Source organism: Myxocyprinus asiaticus, chromosome 9, assembly GCF_019703515.2.
Source record: "Myxocyprinus asiaticus isolate MX2 ecotype Aquarium Trade chromosome 9, UBuf_Myxa_2, whole genome shotgun sequence".
Lineage (NCBI taxonomy): Eukaryota > Metazoa > Chordata > Actinopteri > Cypriniformes > Catostomidae > Myxocyprinus > Myxocyprinus asiaticus.
In genome coordinates this window covers 14,540,328-14,556,674 of record NC_059352.1, presented here as the reverse complement: position 1 = coordinate 14,556,674, position 16,347 = coordinate 14,540,328, and the positions used below count along the sequence as shown (strand labels likewise).

General features: G+C 36.6%; 1 protein-coding gene across 11 annotated transcripts in view; it reads left to right on the top strand.

The window, feature by feature from the left end:
• Nucleotides 1–4,257: 4,257 nt before the first annotated feature.
• LOC127446557 (E3 ubiquitin-protein ligase RAD18-like) overlaps nucleotides 4,258–16,347 on the top strand; it is a 90,817-nt gene continuing 78,727 nt past the window's right edge. For 7 of the 11 annotated variants that reach the window (XR_007898225.1, XR_007898224.1, XM_051707569.1 and 4 more), the window contains exons 1-4: nucleotides 4,258–4,405; nucleotides 4,807–4,885; nucleotides 4,961–5,022; nucleotides 5,161–5,231. Coding sequence is in view for 9 of the 11 variants with exons in the window: in XM_051707569.1 (XP_051563529.1) it covers nucleotides 4,355–4,405; nucleotides 4,807–4,885; nucleotides 4,961–5,022; nucleotides 5,161–5,231 (263 nt within the window). In the remaining 2 variants the exon portion in view is untranslated. Of the gene's footprint in view, nucleotides 4,406–4,704; nucleotides 4,743–4,806; nucleotides 4,886–4,927; nucleotides 5,023–5,160; nucleotides 5,232–16,347 lie in introns of all 11 variants that reach the window. The other 4 variants (XM_051707565.1, XM_051707562.1, XM_051707564.1 and 1 more) reach the window with 4 other exon arrangements.

Genomic DNA, 16,347 nt, shown 5'->3' with positions numbered 1-16,347 from the left:
GCTGCTCGGCGGAGCCACGCAAAAGGAAACAAAAATGGCGCCCAGCTTCCTCCGAAAGCCAGAGTATGTACAGTGAGTCAATCCACTCACAAGAAAAACACCCAATGGTTACTCACCCATTGTTTCAATAAAAGACATTGCCTGATTGGGACATGTAAATACTTTGCTGCCGTCCTTGGTGTTTATTCTCAGTCTGGCTGGAAACATCAGAGCCAAAGTGATCTTCCACTGATGTAAGAGTTTCTAGCATTCCTTAAACCGATCGCATTTCTCTCTTGTCGAGTTTGCAAAGTCCGGGAACAAGAAAATATTGTAATTCTTCCAAGAAAGCTTTCCTTTGCTTCTCGCCTGGCGCAACACGAGATCTTTATCGGATGATCAAACAAATTTGGCCAGAATCGATCGGGGCCTTCCTCCCTCAGTAGATCTGTGAGCTGGGACTCTGTGAGCTCGCTCGATTTCCAGCTTGTGGCCTGTTATGTCGAGCAGACTCAGGAAAAGCTCATCTAGGAATTTCATCATATCTCTGCCCTCCTCATGCTCAGGAATTCCAACAATTCGAATGTTATTACTGCGGCTTCTATTCTCAAGATCTTCAAGCTTTTCAAGAACACGTTCCAAATCAACTTTGGTCGCGGGCGGATTAGCGGCTAATTCCCTCTCTGATGACTCCAAATAATCTATTTGTTTTTCAACATCTGTCACTCTTGTGACTAGCTCAGATAATTTTTTCCATCGCTGTAATCGATTGACTTATTACAGCGAGATCCTCCAAGTCCGTAAGTACCTTTGTCAACATCACCGACATGTTGGACAGTTGACGCTGGATTCCTTCTCCCGCCGCACCATCCAAATTGAGTCCCCGGTCCACAGGCCTGTCTGGGCTTTCATCTTGAACCCATAAGTGTCTTTTAATGTCTCCAGAGCCTGAGGATTCTGACTTCTTTGCCATGTTTACCTCAGACAGTAAATGTGTAACTGGGTGTATCAAATTTCACCAGATTATATCATGAAAATAATTACAAAAATTAGCAAAGTGCGCAGAGATGTCTCTCACACGTCTGCCCTTCACATGGCATCACCGTACTCCCCCGGACTTGCTTTTAAAACACACTTTGTCATGTCAATACTTATTGCATTGATGTGTTGTCTGTGAGCTGACTCACTTTGCATAATGATGCAAGAAACAAGAAACAGATCTCAACACTTGGTGCAAAAAAAAAAAAAACAATTAATGGGGTAATTTGATTAGAAAATTAAATTTGGACTTCACAAAACAACACATTACCAAATGTGACAACAAAATCAACAATAACAACAATGTAAATTAAACTGGCAAACGGTGAAACCATGTAAGCTAATTAATTATTCAAATATGTTGGGAACACCAGCTTTGAAAAGTTAGACAAATTTTACATTTATTATATTACTTTTATTTACCAGTAAAATTTCCTGAATTTACCAAAATTACAGCGAATAAATATTGCAAGGTTTTTCTACTTTAGTGTTGATGTTTGAGGATGCATTGAAAAAATTACAAACCATTATAAAAATATATACTTATAAGCTCAGACATTAATTTCAGCATCTGAAATTAGTTCAAATGTAGAATTTATAATATTTATATTACTATTAATTAAGTTATCGCTTCAACTAGCTTATTCAGTGTTGAAAGTACTTAATCTTTTCTGCTATATTCATTTGAACATGATTTTTTTTTTTTTAATAGTCAGGTATGGACAAATCAGAAGTAACTTATGTCTGGGGACTTTATATTATCAACATGTTACAGCAATTCATTCATCATGGGCTTTCATCGGTGGTCTCAGGCACGTCTGTTGGTATAGATCTGACATCTAATACTTTTCATAATCAAAGCACCAAGTGCAAATCAGAAAAAGACATTTTACTTTCAGGTACTACTAAGGTTCTAGGGGCCCTTTCTATGCCCTCATTGGTGCTCCTTAACGTATTCACATTTCCAAATCTAAAGTGTATCCTGGACACGGTTTCAAAACATCTAAGCCGAGGACCTCAGTGTCTGTTGATTTAATGAGATCCACCTTGAGGACTTGGCAAAATGGCCTTATTTTTCGTAAAAGGTTTTTGTTCTATATATCTTGGCAGAAGCATAGACTACAGTCACACTTTGCTATCCATTACACTTTTCCCTAGCCCTGCTACCCACTAAGAGAGGCACCAATAAACATATGAGACACTGGACAGTATTCCCTTTCATGTTAAAGTCATTTGGAACATGTACCCATATACTTACACTTGTCAGTCAGCATCATTTGTCATCATATTAATGTAAAACAAGCAGCTGGATGGTGCAATTGAGCCTCAAGATAGTGTCAGCAAGTGTATTTTTATTTTCCATTCTTATATTTCTTGTTAGATTAGATGAGGTATCCAAGTCAAACAATGGTAATCAGCCACATATGTGTGCGTGATTTTCTTATAGTGTCTGGCAAAAAGTGTGTTTGTTACTGGTCAATTTAATGCATGAAAACCAATATTCTGTTCCTACTGTATGCATTCATTTTTGTAGATATTTCATATTGGTTGGACATTATTGGGTATGGTGCAAAAATAAAATAAAATATAGGAGTGTAAATAGAGGTATCCATTAACTTTGCTTTGGAGAACTGTCACTGAACAATATTCAATTTAATAGGGTAATGGGGTCCTGACCTTCTCATAAGTTTAAATACAGTGGCCCAAAAAAAGTATTTGGAAACTTTAGCCTCAAATAAAAATGTATAAACATCTATACAATATTTTACAAAATACCAAAATCAAGGGGTATTCATATATAAGAAATATAGCCCCAAAAAATAAGACATTAAAATGTAATTAAGATGTTCAAATTAAGACAAAGCATTTGGACTCTTTCTGGTTGTCAAACTTTGTAGAAAATGTCCATGGTTAATGTGATGTACTACATCTGTGGATGCTCTGGTAGGATATATTTGAACATGAAGGGAACTGACTTCACACATACAATTGTTTAAAAGTAGCCTAAATGAAAAAAAAAAAAATGGCTAGGAAAAGTTAACTGAGTTCTGAGAAAAGGTCTAGCTCATTGCAATATAATTCCTCTACTAATTCCTTTCAGTTTTGAATTTATTTTTTGGTAAAGCCTTACCTCTCAGCAAACGTACACAAAACAGAATCACCTTTCAACCCCACTAACACTGACACATGCTGTTTATTTTCCTTTGCCTTGAAGTTAAGAGTGACAAGATAGAGGAACTGTGTGTTATACTATCATAAATAGAGCGCTTGAGATTCATGACTATTAAACCAGCTATTCAGTCAATTTTAATACTTTCTTACACCTGGCTATGATCACGATACTGTTCAGCGACAAGTCTAGGTTCTGTGGAGCCTCACTCTCTTGATGTGCCAAAATATTCACTGTAGTGCAGTGCATTAAGAAATCAACAGATGATTTATATCCTCCCTTCCAATATTCAATTAAATTGGGAGGCCATAGCCTAATTTATTCTCCACTATTCTGTGGAATAAGCACACCATATAAGAATGAATTATCCCAACACCAATCCCATTATGTCAGTATTTAGCTCTGAGGTCATTTTAATTAAATTAAACAAATACAAAGAGGCAATATATATATATATATATATATATATATATATATATATATATATATATATATATATATATATATATATATATATATATATTTGCCTCTTTGTATATATCTATATCTATATCTATATCTATATCTATATATATGAATCACAATTGTTGTGTTGGCTAAAGATTCTCAGCTTCAAACCTGGCCCACATTTTCATGTTTAGTGCAAATGAATCTTCCCTTCCATTATAATCATAAAATTAATAATAATAATAATAATAATAATAATAATTTTATATATATATATATATATATATATATATATATATATATATATATATATATATATATATATATATATATAAATAAATCTTTGTCCAAAATACCATAGCTACTGCTAAAGTTATTGTTTCTACATCAAATTGTAACAGAAAATAAAGGAATTTCTGAAAACCTATTAAAGTGTTTAAAGCAGATTTCATATTAATTTATTATGAATTTACAGTTGTAACATTAATTGTAGCAGAAACTTTGGTTACTGTGGTTTTTTGTAAAGGTTGCGTTCGTAAAGACGTTACGTGACGTAGACAGGAAGTTAAAAAAAAATGAATAAAAGGTAGACAGGAAGTGATGTCATTATAGGAAGTATTTGGCGGCGCGCGGGAGTTTATTGTTCGTCTCCGGTAGAAAGCTACAGTTTTAGTACGTTTTAACATCTGAACTTGGTAATAATACAGCAGTTTGGATAGAATGTCTCAACTAAATGAAGTGGACTTGCCGCCGAACCTGTCATGTCTCAAAGTACGTTTAGATCTTGAACTTTTATCAATCCAGCGGTTAAAACTGCTTAGCGATATCAACATATGCATCGTGCGATTTTATAAGTTGTGTGATAATGACATTGCATCAGTCTTTGCGCTTATATATCTTAGAGAAAATGTTAATTCAGTCCAAAATCAGTGCCTTTTACAACCATCAATGCATGTCAATGTTAATACTGTTTTTGTGTGCTTGTTTTAACACACTACATTTAGTCAGGTTCATTTGTGATCCCTGCTTAAACGAAACGCATTTCATTACATTTGTTTTTATTTGTCAAGAAGCATGCTGACAGGCTGCATAAAGATATCCAGTCTTTGTAAGTATGTATATTCCTAGGTTTGTTTTAATCTCAGATCTACTTTATTTCATATCTGTCTTAGAACATAGACACCCTGCTTCGGTGTCCTATCTGCTTTGAGTTTATCAACATAACCATGATGACTCGGTGTTCTCACAACTGTAAGTCACACTAACAATTTTTAACTGTATGATGTTTTTTAGGCAGAAAAACTCAAGATTTTGTTGTTCCAACAGTCTGTTCCCTCTGCATACGGAAATTTCTCTCCTATAAGTTAGTGTGTCCTGTTTGCAACTTGGTGAGTATATAAACAATCAAAACGTTACTGTCATACCTATCCTATCATTATTGTTTTTTGAATGTCTCAGTAGTTTCAAGTTTATTGTATTACATTAAAATGCTATTAATCTTAGATTAACTTGAATTCTCATTTCAGCCATCGACAGAACAAGATCTGAGGAACAACAGATTAATAGATGACTTAGTTCAGAGCTTCCAAAATGCGAGGTAAAATTTATATGCATTTAAAATACGTGCATTTATTTCAATGTAGTAAGTGCGTTTTTTGTTGTTGAGACTATAGACTTGTAGTCTAATTATAATAGAAAGTCTATGGGGAGTTTATTTAACAACAAAAAATGAAAAAAGAAAAAAAAAGCCTTACTGTAGATTGAATGGAAAATACAGCTAATTAAAGTATGGTCAAAATACGTGCAGTTTGTGTCATAGATGTAATGAATTGAAGTCATTTGAGCTGACATACTGCAGCACCCTGCGACAGTTTGTCTTCAGTAGCTCAAACTGAGCTGAGCAGTTGGCATTTCTTCGAACCTGCAAATATTAAAAGCCTTGTGTTATTGGAATATGTTAAGTATATAAATATGAACAGGACACAATGGCTGATCTTTGTAAAACTACAATTAAGATTTTGACAATTCATAGATTATGCGTAATAAGACAGCAGGATGTAAGGTCATATAAATGCCTTAAACTGTGTTCTTTTATTGAAGAGAGGTCATACATGGTAAAAGATAAACCTGATCAATCCACTTAGGTTTTTTCCAAAATGTCAGCATTTTATGTCAAAGTGGTTTATTTGCATGTAAACGCCATTTTCGGCACTCTGTCAACTTATTCAATGTGTGCATGTTTGACTAACAAATTTGTTATCAAGATCGAAGAAAATGTATTGGAAAGAAATAGAATCATGTAAGCACTGCTTTCTTGCATTGTCAGTTTATTGATTTGTATGTTAACCCTTTGGATGGGTTTTTATAAAGAGCTGATTTTTGAAAGTTCTTAGAGAGCGGAATACAGTGTTTATGTTAAATGCTGCAAAATAATTGCAACAATTTAAAATCTAGTTGCCATTGGAGACAGTTGGGAACACTTTGCGCTCTAAAAATGTAATTAAATAATATCTGACAAAACCACATACGTATGAACGCACACAAAGTGCTGTCAACTTTGTGTTGAGATGAGCTCGCTGCACTCGACAACAAACACATTGCAAGCCTTGATGTCCGATTCTCAAGCAAATTATTCTTTTGAACCAGATCTTTTTAATGAGTCAGCCAAAAAGATTCACAAAACGGGTTTGAACTCAGGAGCTCAGGTTAGTAGTTTGAATCGAGTCACTTTCTCAGGGAATCATATAGTGTGACCCTCAGTGAGTTCACAACTGACTAGCGGCTTACTTGAATACCGAGCATTTACAATAGTTTTTTTTCTTTCTCTTTTCTAGTTATTATTGGTATTTTGGTAGCACAATAAACTGCATATATATATGTGTACATACATGCGTACATACATACACACACAAATATACACACTCACTGAGCACTTTATTAGGAACACTATGGTCCTAATAAAGTGCCCGATGTTGTAGCCCATCCACCTAAATGTTCGACGTGCATTCTGAGATGCTATTCTGCTCACTACAATTGTACAGAGTGGTTATCTGAGTTATCGTAGCCTTTCTGTCAGCTCGAACCAGTCTGGCTATTCTCCATTGACCTCTCTTATCAACAAGGCAATTCCGTCCACAGAACTGCCACTCACTGGATGTTTTTTGTTTTTGGCACCATTCTGAGTAAAGTCTAGAGACTGTTGTGCGTGAAAATCCCAGGAGATCAGCAGTTACAGAAATACTAAAACCAGCCCATCTGGCACCAACAATCATGCCACAGTGTACTGGTGTTCTTAATAAAGTGCGCAGAGAGTGTGTATGTGTAATATATATATACAGTTGTGCTCAAAAGTTTGCATACCCTTGGAGAATTGGTAAAATGTACCATTTTTAAAGAAAACATGAGTGAGCAGGCAAAACACATTTCTTTTATTTCTTATTGGATTCATATTCAGCTGCAGGTTATAACAGAATGGCACAATCATAAAAAAAAAACATGGCAACAAAGAAAAAAATGAAATGACCCCTGTTCAAAAGTCTGCATACCCTTAGTTCTTAATACTGTGTATTGCCCCTTTTAGCATCAATGACAGCGTGCAATCTTTTGTAATAGTTGTCTATGAGGCCCCAAATTCTTGCAGGTGGTATAGCTGCCCATTCGTCTTGGCAAAATGCCTCCAGGTCATGCAAAGTCTTTGGTCGTCTTGCATGAACCGCACGTTTGAGATCTCCCCAGAGTGGCTCAATGATATTAAGGTCAGGAGACTGTGATGGCCACTCCAGAACCTTCACCTTTTTCTGCTGTAACCACTGGAGGGTCAACTTGGCATTGTGCTTTGGGTCATTGTCATGCTGGAAAGTCCAAGAGTGTCCCATGCGCAGCTTTCGTGCAGAAGAATGCAAATTGTCTGCCAGTATTTTCTGATAACATGCTGCATTCATCTTGCCATCAATTTTCACAAGATTCCCCGTGCCTTTAGAGCTCACACACCCCCAAAACATCAGTGAGCCGCCACCATGCTTCACAGTGGGGATGGTATTCTTTTCACTATAGGCCTTGTTGACCCCTCTCCAAACATAACGCTTATAGTTGTGACCATAAAGCTCTATTTTGGTCTAGGCGCTCCAAATTACAGTGTGCCAGAAGCTGTGAGGCGTGTCAAGGTGTTGTCGGGCATATTGTAACCAGGCTTTTTTGTGGCATTGGTGCAGTAAAGGCTTCTTTCTGGCAACTCGACCATGCAGCTTATTTTTGTTCAAGTATCATCATATTGTGCTCCTTGAAACAACCACACCGTCTTTTTCCAGAGCAGCCTGAATTTCTCTTGAGGTTACCTGTGGGTTTTTCTTTGTATCCCGAACAATTCTTCTGGCAGTTGTGGCTGAAATCTTTCTTGGTCTACCTGACCTTGGCTTGGTATCAAGAGATCCCTGAATTTTCCACTTCTTAAGTGATTGAACAGTACTGACTGGCATTTTCAAGGCTTTGGATATCTTTTTATATCCTTTTCCATCTTTATAAAGTTCCATTACCTTATTACGCAGGTCTTTTGACAGTTCTTTTCTGCTCCCCATGGCTCATTATCTAGCCTGCTCAGTGCATCCATGTGAGAGCTAACAAACTCATTGACTATTTATACACAGACACTAATTGCAATTTTTAAAAACACCACAGGTGTTAGAAATTAACCTTTTAATTGCCATTTAACCCTGTGTGTGTGTCACTTTGTGTGTCTGTAACAATGCCAAACATTCAAGGGTATGTAAACTGATGCTAATGATCTGCAAAGCTGTCATTGCTGCACATGGGGAATTTTTTTTTATTTTTATTAGAACTCTTTGAAGTAGTTTAAGAAGTTCTGAACATTTTATTCAAATTGTAGTAGTAATTTTTCACATTAATGTGCTGACTATACATTGTGATCAGTTGAATGCCAGTTTGGTGAATAATAGTACCAATTTCTTACCATAAGAGCAAAATCTGTACATTATTCCAATTCTTTTGGCCGCCAGTGTATATATTTTTCGACCTGATCTTATCAGCTGTCTTTGGCTTTCTATCTTGCCTCTGAACAACCATCTAAATAAGCAATTCTGTAACTAAATTTGTCAACTTAAAACAGCCATTTGGTTCCCAAATGTTTCAGTTTAGAAGTCAGTGGCTCCATAGTAATTAATTTAGTCTGGAGCCCTGGGCTTATTTTCATTTCTGATATTTGCAGAATTCTTGTAGGACTCTGCACTTATGGTTTCAGTGCTAAATTTGTTGTTGTTCAGAGAGTGTGAAACAATCATGAAAAGGCAGGTAGGCAGTAAACAATCATCCAATGACACTGTGTTACTCTAAATCCAGTAATTAGTAGGAGGCTTTAAGGTTTAAGGTTGTCTTGGCCTATTATCCATTACTGGAAGCATGGCTGGAAATCAGCAAATTTATTCAAATAAAGAGAAAATGGCTGTGTTTAACTGAATGATTTATATTCTTTGTTTTGTTCACCATCTTGTGACAGACTTGAATGTATTTTTACTTTCCCTGATGTTCTAGTCTGCCATGAAATTGGGGATCTCCTTAAAGAATCAAATGGGAATTTATTTGTAGTATTTGGGTATATATCAGTGCCATTCTTTACCTGCTGCTCTTGTCAAGTGATCTACTCAGCTGTGTTCCTCTTCAAAGTGGCTTAAGTTCTCAGACTATGAGAATTTATAGACATACAGTATTGCAAAATATTCCTTAACCCAAGTAATCTGCATGGAAGGTTATTTTTAACATCGCCTCCTGCCCTGTGTAGACTAGACATCTCCCATATGCATACCAAACATGTGGTTTAAAATTATTATTATTTTTGTGCTGACTGGAGTGCACAGTAGGTTTTGTAAGTGATTTCATTTTTTTTAAATTCAGTTCTAGGTGCCCTCAATCTTGTGAGTGTTGTCTGCCTTGATTATGTCTCATGTAGTTGATGGTGGAATTTCAGATATGCATCGGTCTGTAGGAAGAGGTGCCTTATGGGATGCAGTTTAATTTCCTGTGTACTTCCAGCAATAATGTCAAATGTGTCATCATGTAGGACAGGACTTTGCGGACAGTTATTGAGGCCATCGATATAGATTTAGCCTACAATATTAGATATAATATTTATGCAATTTTTGTATGCAATTTATTAGCTAGTATATCTTGGCTAGAATGTTTTTATAAATGTATTATATTCAAACTTTGAGGGCTGTCAATTTAATAAATTACTGTAAAATAAAAATGAACTAATAAAATGTTTAGTTGGGAAAAAAAAAAAACAGTGAGATGTCGCAACAGTCAAAACAACTGTCTGACATGTTTACATTGACCAACAATTAACATAGAGCTGACAGACACACAGATGCATCCTATGTGAACAGCCCTCAAGTCTACCTCAGACAGATTGATAAACTAAATTTCTAAAAGGATTGCTGTGGGCCAATGATAGGCTTATATTTAATGATATCGAATTTAAACAAAATATTGAGTAGGGAAGTGCAAGAATAATCAGTAATGATGTTTTCGATCAGCACAAACACGACTATGAAAAACACTACTCGGCTATCGCAAATTGATTTTCCTTTGCATATTTGCATGCTGTAGGCAGAATTATACTGTACTTTCCTTCTGAATCTCTCAACAAACTTTCAGTTACAATTTAGTCCACTGGAGGCGATGTATGTGTTGGTTGAGAGATGATGGTGTGTTCTTTCAGGCAGAGCCAAGTGTGGTAATACTTGCAATATTTTGATTCTTAATGAAATCTACTTTGTTAGTCATGCATAACAAATGAGGATCCACATTTACGGTGGAAAGAAAATGTGAAGCAGTACGAGAAACTCGTAAGATTATATGATCAGTATGTGTGCCACCGACAAAGCACTTTTTCTAAAAAGCCAATTTTCACCACTTGTTTTAAAAAATAAAATAAGAACATGTGAAAGGATAAAAATGTGATCAGGGACTAAAAACGGTTCAAGGAACGAAAACAAAAACCGAAAACAGATGAAATTTTTAGCAGAACGTAACCGAAAACTGGAATATTTAGTGATTTTCAAAAATGTTATTTTTAAATGCTGGAAACCGGTTATAACCGGTTAATTTTGTTCCGATAATTTTTTCATGAAACTAAAGGCCAAAGGGTTTCTTGCAGTATATTTTTGGAACTACACCACTTCATGTTGCCCAACAAAATTAAGCATGTGCCTGAACCTGAAGGAAACTGCTGCATCACACATTTCTATGCCTAATTGTCCAATGTTGATGTCGTATCCATGTTAATAACTGTGTATAATTACTACATATACATGCACGGCTAATTCAGATACAAGGAAAACATTAGATGTAAAAAGTACTTTTCTCACTTATTTCCAAGGTTTCACTGAATTATTGCTAGATATGATGCATTAATTTGATGCTGCTGGGTTTTGAATCAGAAGCAGATCTTTTTTGTTTTTTTTGTGACTAACATTTTATATTGATTCATAAATTAAACAAAGAAAAGCAAAACATATATACACAGAATCAAAATCTAACCCCCACTATTACCCCTCCCAATCCCCAACCCCACCCTGACCCTCAACAAAATTTCCTGTGGTCACATATGAGTATACACACACACACACACACACACACACACAAAATATAATAATCACACACATTAACAACTACACCACTCCCTCCACTGCCCCTCCCCGAGAGCCCTCCAAAAACGCCAAATATTTGCCACATTTTCCCGCAAATGAGTCCAAATTAACCAAGTCATCTAGATGACACTTCTTCAAAAGCCGCCACCCTCCACATCTCCGAGCACCACTCCTGAAATGGGGGTGCTCCAGCTGACTTCCATCCCCTTAAAACTATTTGTCTGGTGATCATGACACTGGTTAGAACCCAATTGTTTATGTGTTTATTCTCTATATTGATTACCGCCCCATAGCCTAAAATACAGATTCTGGGGCAAAATGAAATTTGAGTACACAATACGTCACACGTAAAACTCTGAACTTTCAACCAAAATTCTTGGATCTTAACACACCACCAAAAAACATGGGTTGTGTCTCCATCTTCTGATTGGCATTGCCAGCAGGTGGGTGTGTCTTTAAGACCAAGCCTATACAATCTAGAGGGGGTCCAATAGAATCAATGTAAAATCTTGAATTGCATAGATGTAGACTTGATGTTTTTTAGAATCCTAGCCCACACTCCCTCCTCCAATACCAAGTTTAAATCTTTCTCCCATAATCTCTTGAGAGAAGTTGAAGCTCTGTCCCCCAGACTCTGAATTATAGAGTAATACACTGATGCCTCATGACCTTTTCTAAAAGCAGTCACCACTCCCAGAGTGTCTGCCGCTTTAGGGGTATGTATGCTACTCCCAAAAATAGTACAGAGCAGGTGGCGCAGCTGTAAATAGCTAAAAAACTGAGATCTGTTATAAATGTTGAACCAAATTTTCAAAGGATCTCAACACTCTATTCTCATATAGGTCACCGAGTGTAGTAACCCCCCACCCACAATCCACTCTGACCAGCAGAATGGGGATTTATTAATACATAGGTTTGTCCGGATTAAACACACTGGACACTTTTGTCCATACTGAGTGCAAATGCAAGAGAACAGGGTGTAACTTGACTTCTCAGGTTAGTTTGACAAAGGCTTTGCAATGGCGAAATAGGGGCAAGAACTTCCTGTTTAATACAAAACCAGGGAGGGGCTCTCTCAGATGAAAGCGACCAGTGAGCCAAATGTCTGAGACTGAATGCATAATAATAAAACAAAATCTTGGGTAGGCCTAGCCCACCTATGTCAATTGGCCTATGCAGCTTACTGAAATGAAATCTGGGTCGTTTACCATTTCAAATGAAGGACTTCGCTATGCTATCAAATTGCTTGAAATAAGAGAGGGGGACATCTGTAGGGAGTGACTGTAGCAGGTAGTTTAATTTTGGAATACAATTCATTTTAATAACATTAACCTTTCCAATCATAGATTAATGTAATGAAGCCCACCTGCCCACATCGCTCGAACCTTTTTATTTAAGGGTCAAAATTAACTCTAACAAAATCGCACAAATTTGCTGGGAATAAAATACCCAAATACTTAATGCCTTGTTTGGGCGCAGAAGCAGATCTTTAAAATTGTACTTAACTGTTAATTAACTGGATGCTTGTTATGATTTCTGTTGTGATAAATCGCAAATGTTTTGTTTATTTTGAGGCAAGTGCCTTATTTTGAGCTTGTTTTTCCAGACCAGATTGCTTGCTTCTCTTGTAAGATCTGGCAATGCCGCAATTGGTATTTGGCCCACCCCTTAGCGCAGAGAACTGTCATTTTAAAAAGAACATTATTAACCGTTTTTTTTATTTTATTTATTTTGTTCTAACCGGAGGCTTCGGAACTTTTGAACCGGAAAAAAGAAATAGTTTTTGCTCAGAAAGAACCAAAATGAAAAACATTTTGTTTCCACTGGTCACCATTGGTTTCTATGTAAGCTCCAGGTGAGTGCAAATGTTTTTTTGTTTTTTTTTTTCCAATTTTTTTCAAAATTGTTATTTTGAATTCTTTTTGTTTTTTTACTAAAGAATATTCATTACATTTTTATTTCATCATTTGTTGAAGTTATCTTATTTTGAAACCGTTCTTGGTAATGTTTGCGAATGAAACAAAATATAAATTTCATGTACAGTGCATCCGGAAAGTATTCACAGCGCTTCACTTTTTCCACATTTTGTTATGTTACAGCCTTATTCCAAAATGGAATATGAATTTTGTGCATTGCAATTAAATGGATTTTCCTCAATTCTACAAACAATACCCCATAATGACAATGTGAAGAGAAGTTTGTTTGAAATCTTTGCAAATTTATAAAAAAAAAAAAAAAAAAAACGAAAAAAAAAAATAAAATAAATCACATGTACGTGAGTATTCACAGCCTTTGCTCAATACTTTGTTGAAGCACCTTTGGCACCAATTACAACCTCTAGTCATTTTGAGCTACAAGCTTGGCACACCTATTTTTGGGCAGTTTCTCCCATTCTTCTTTGCAGGACCTCTCAAGCTCATCAGGTTGGATGGGGAGCATCGGTGCACAGCCATTTTCAGATCTCTCCAGAGATGTTCAATCGGGTTCAAGTCTGGGCTCTGGCTGGGCCACTCAAGGACATTCACAGAGTTGTTCTGTAGCCACTCCTTTGTTATCTTGGCTGTGTGCTTAAGGTCATTGTCCTGTTGGAAGATGAACCTTCACCCCAGTCTGAGCTCCAGAGTGCTCTGGAGCAGGTTTTCATCAAGGCTGTCTCCGTACATTGCTGCATTCATCTTTCCCTTGATCCTGACTAGTCTCCCAGTCCCTGCCGCTGAAAAACATCCCCACAGCATGATGCTGCCACCACCATGCTTCACTGTAGGGATGGTATTGGCCAGGTGATGAGCGGTGCCTGGTTTCCTCCAGGCATGACGCTTGATATTCAGGACAAAGAGTTCAATCTTTGTTTCATCAGACCAGAGAATTTTGTGTCTCATGGTCAGAGTCCTTCAGGTGCCTTTTGGCAAACTCCAGGCGGGCTGTCATGTGCCTTTTACTGAGGAGTGGCTTCCGTCTGGCCACTCTACCATACAGGCCTGATTGGTGGAGTACTGCAGAGATGGTTGTTCTTCTGGAAGGTTCTCCTCTCTCCACAGAGAAATGCTGGAGGTCTGTCAGAGTGACCATCGGGTTCTTGGTCACCTCCCTGACTAAGGCCTTTCTCCCCCGATTGCTCAGTTTGGCCAGGCGGCCAGCTCTAGGAAGAGTCCTGGTGGTTCCAAACTTCTTCCATTTACGGATGATGGAGGCCACTGTGCTCATTGGGACCTTCAATGCTGCAGAAATTTTCTGTACCCTTCCCCAGATCTGTGCCTCGATACAATCCTGTCTTGGAAGTCTACAGATAATTCCTTGGACTTCATGGCTTGGTTTGTGCTCTGACATGCACTGTTAACTGTGGGACCTTATATAGACAGATGTGTGCCTTTCCAAATCATGTCCAGTCAACTGAATTTACCACAGGTGGACTCCAATCAAGTTGTAGAAACATCTCAAGGATGATCAGTGGAAACAGGATGCACCTGAGCTCAGTTTTGAGTGTCATGGCAAAGGCTGAATACTTATGTGATGATTTTTTTTTTTTTTTTTAATAAATTTGCAAAGATTTCAAACAAACTTTTCACTTTGTCATTATGGGGTATTGTTTGTAGAATGTTGAGGAAAATAATGAATTTAATCCATTTTGGAATAAGGCTGTAACATAAAATGTGGAAAAAGTGAAGCGCTGTGAATACTTTCCGGATGCACTGTACGTTTCATACTTTTTTTTTAAACTTGTGTTTTAATTTACATGTTATCGATTACTCGTTTTTGTGGGTTCAAGTTAGAGGTATACCGATATATCTGTTTTACCAATTAATTGTTGCTGATAGTTGCTGTTTGGAGCAAAAATCTATGCTGATAATTGCCAATAGTTTATTTTGTATTATTCCTCCATGTCCTCTGTAAATAATAATAAAAAGGAATATGTTGATATATACTGTTTGTGTGTGTGTGTGTGTGTGTGTGTGTGTATATATATATATATATATTAGAGCCCGACCGATATGGGATTTTTGAGACGATACTGATTTTAGAGAGGGAAAATTCACCGATTACCGAAATGGTGACCGATATAGCTAATTTTTGAGCTGGAATGAAGACAGACCTTTTCTATGTGGATTGTGCACCAATTTTGCACCGATATGACTATGCAAAGGTACTCAGAAGGCTGCTTTCTTAAATATTTTTATCAAAGAACATTTGACATTATATACATTGTCAACAAATTCTAGAAATGAACTCTGAGAAAATAAAGAATAAATAAAAATACAATAAATACCTTAATAAACATCAGTACTATATGTTTAGTATAAGTCAATTGCTGACCATTTAAATAAAAAGTCAAATAATTAGCTAAATAAACATCAGGGGCCGGTTGCACCAGTTATACGTATGTTACAACTTAGCCTAGTTGGTGTAAATGGGCACCAAGTCACAATTTACTCTCTACTAAATATTTTAGCATTGCACCATTAAACTTGGGTAGCCCGTAACCCTACGTATAAACTAAATATATACGGAAGCTTCCGACCAGGAGTAACTGATGGAATAAAAAAGCAGACTCATTTAATGACATCAATGAGCTCATGTTTTGGTTGACAGGCTTCAGTCCTTTTGACATTTGATGGTGTTGGTATTTACACTCATTTACATTTACGAGAGAGAAAAAGAAACTTAAGCGGCTCTTTAGCATGAAACCATTCTAATGGTGCCGTTTTTAGGGTGTGTCGCCCGGGGTCAAGTTTCAACACATTCAAAATATATATAGGATATTACAATGAATAAAGGTCTATTTTTCCAGCCTGTTGGATTAGTATTTATCACCCCTCATTTATTTTAGATACAGTTCCTATATATTATTATTTACACAGGGCAAATATACTATTTATTAAATCTACATTTATTACGTATCCTATTTTAAATTACATTTTATAAATGCAAAGACTGTAATTGTTCGGTTGAAGGGGGTACCAAACTGTACGAAACAGTTTGGTGAATACATGTTTACACATTGACATGGTGTGAAAGTTCCTACGTGGTTAGCTAGTTAGCTGTAAGCTCGTTGCT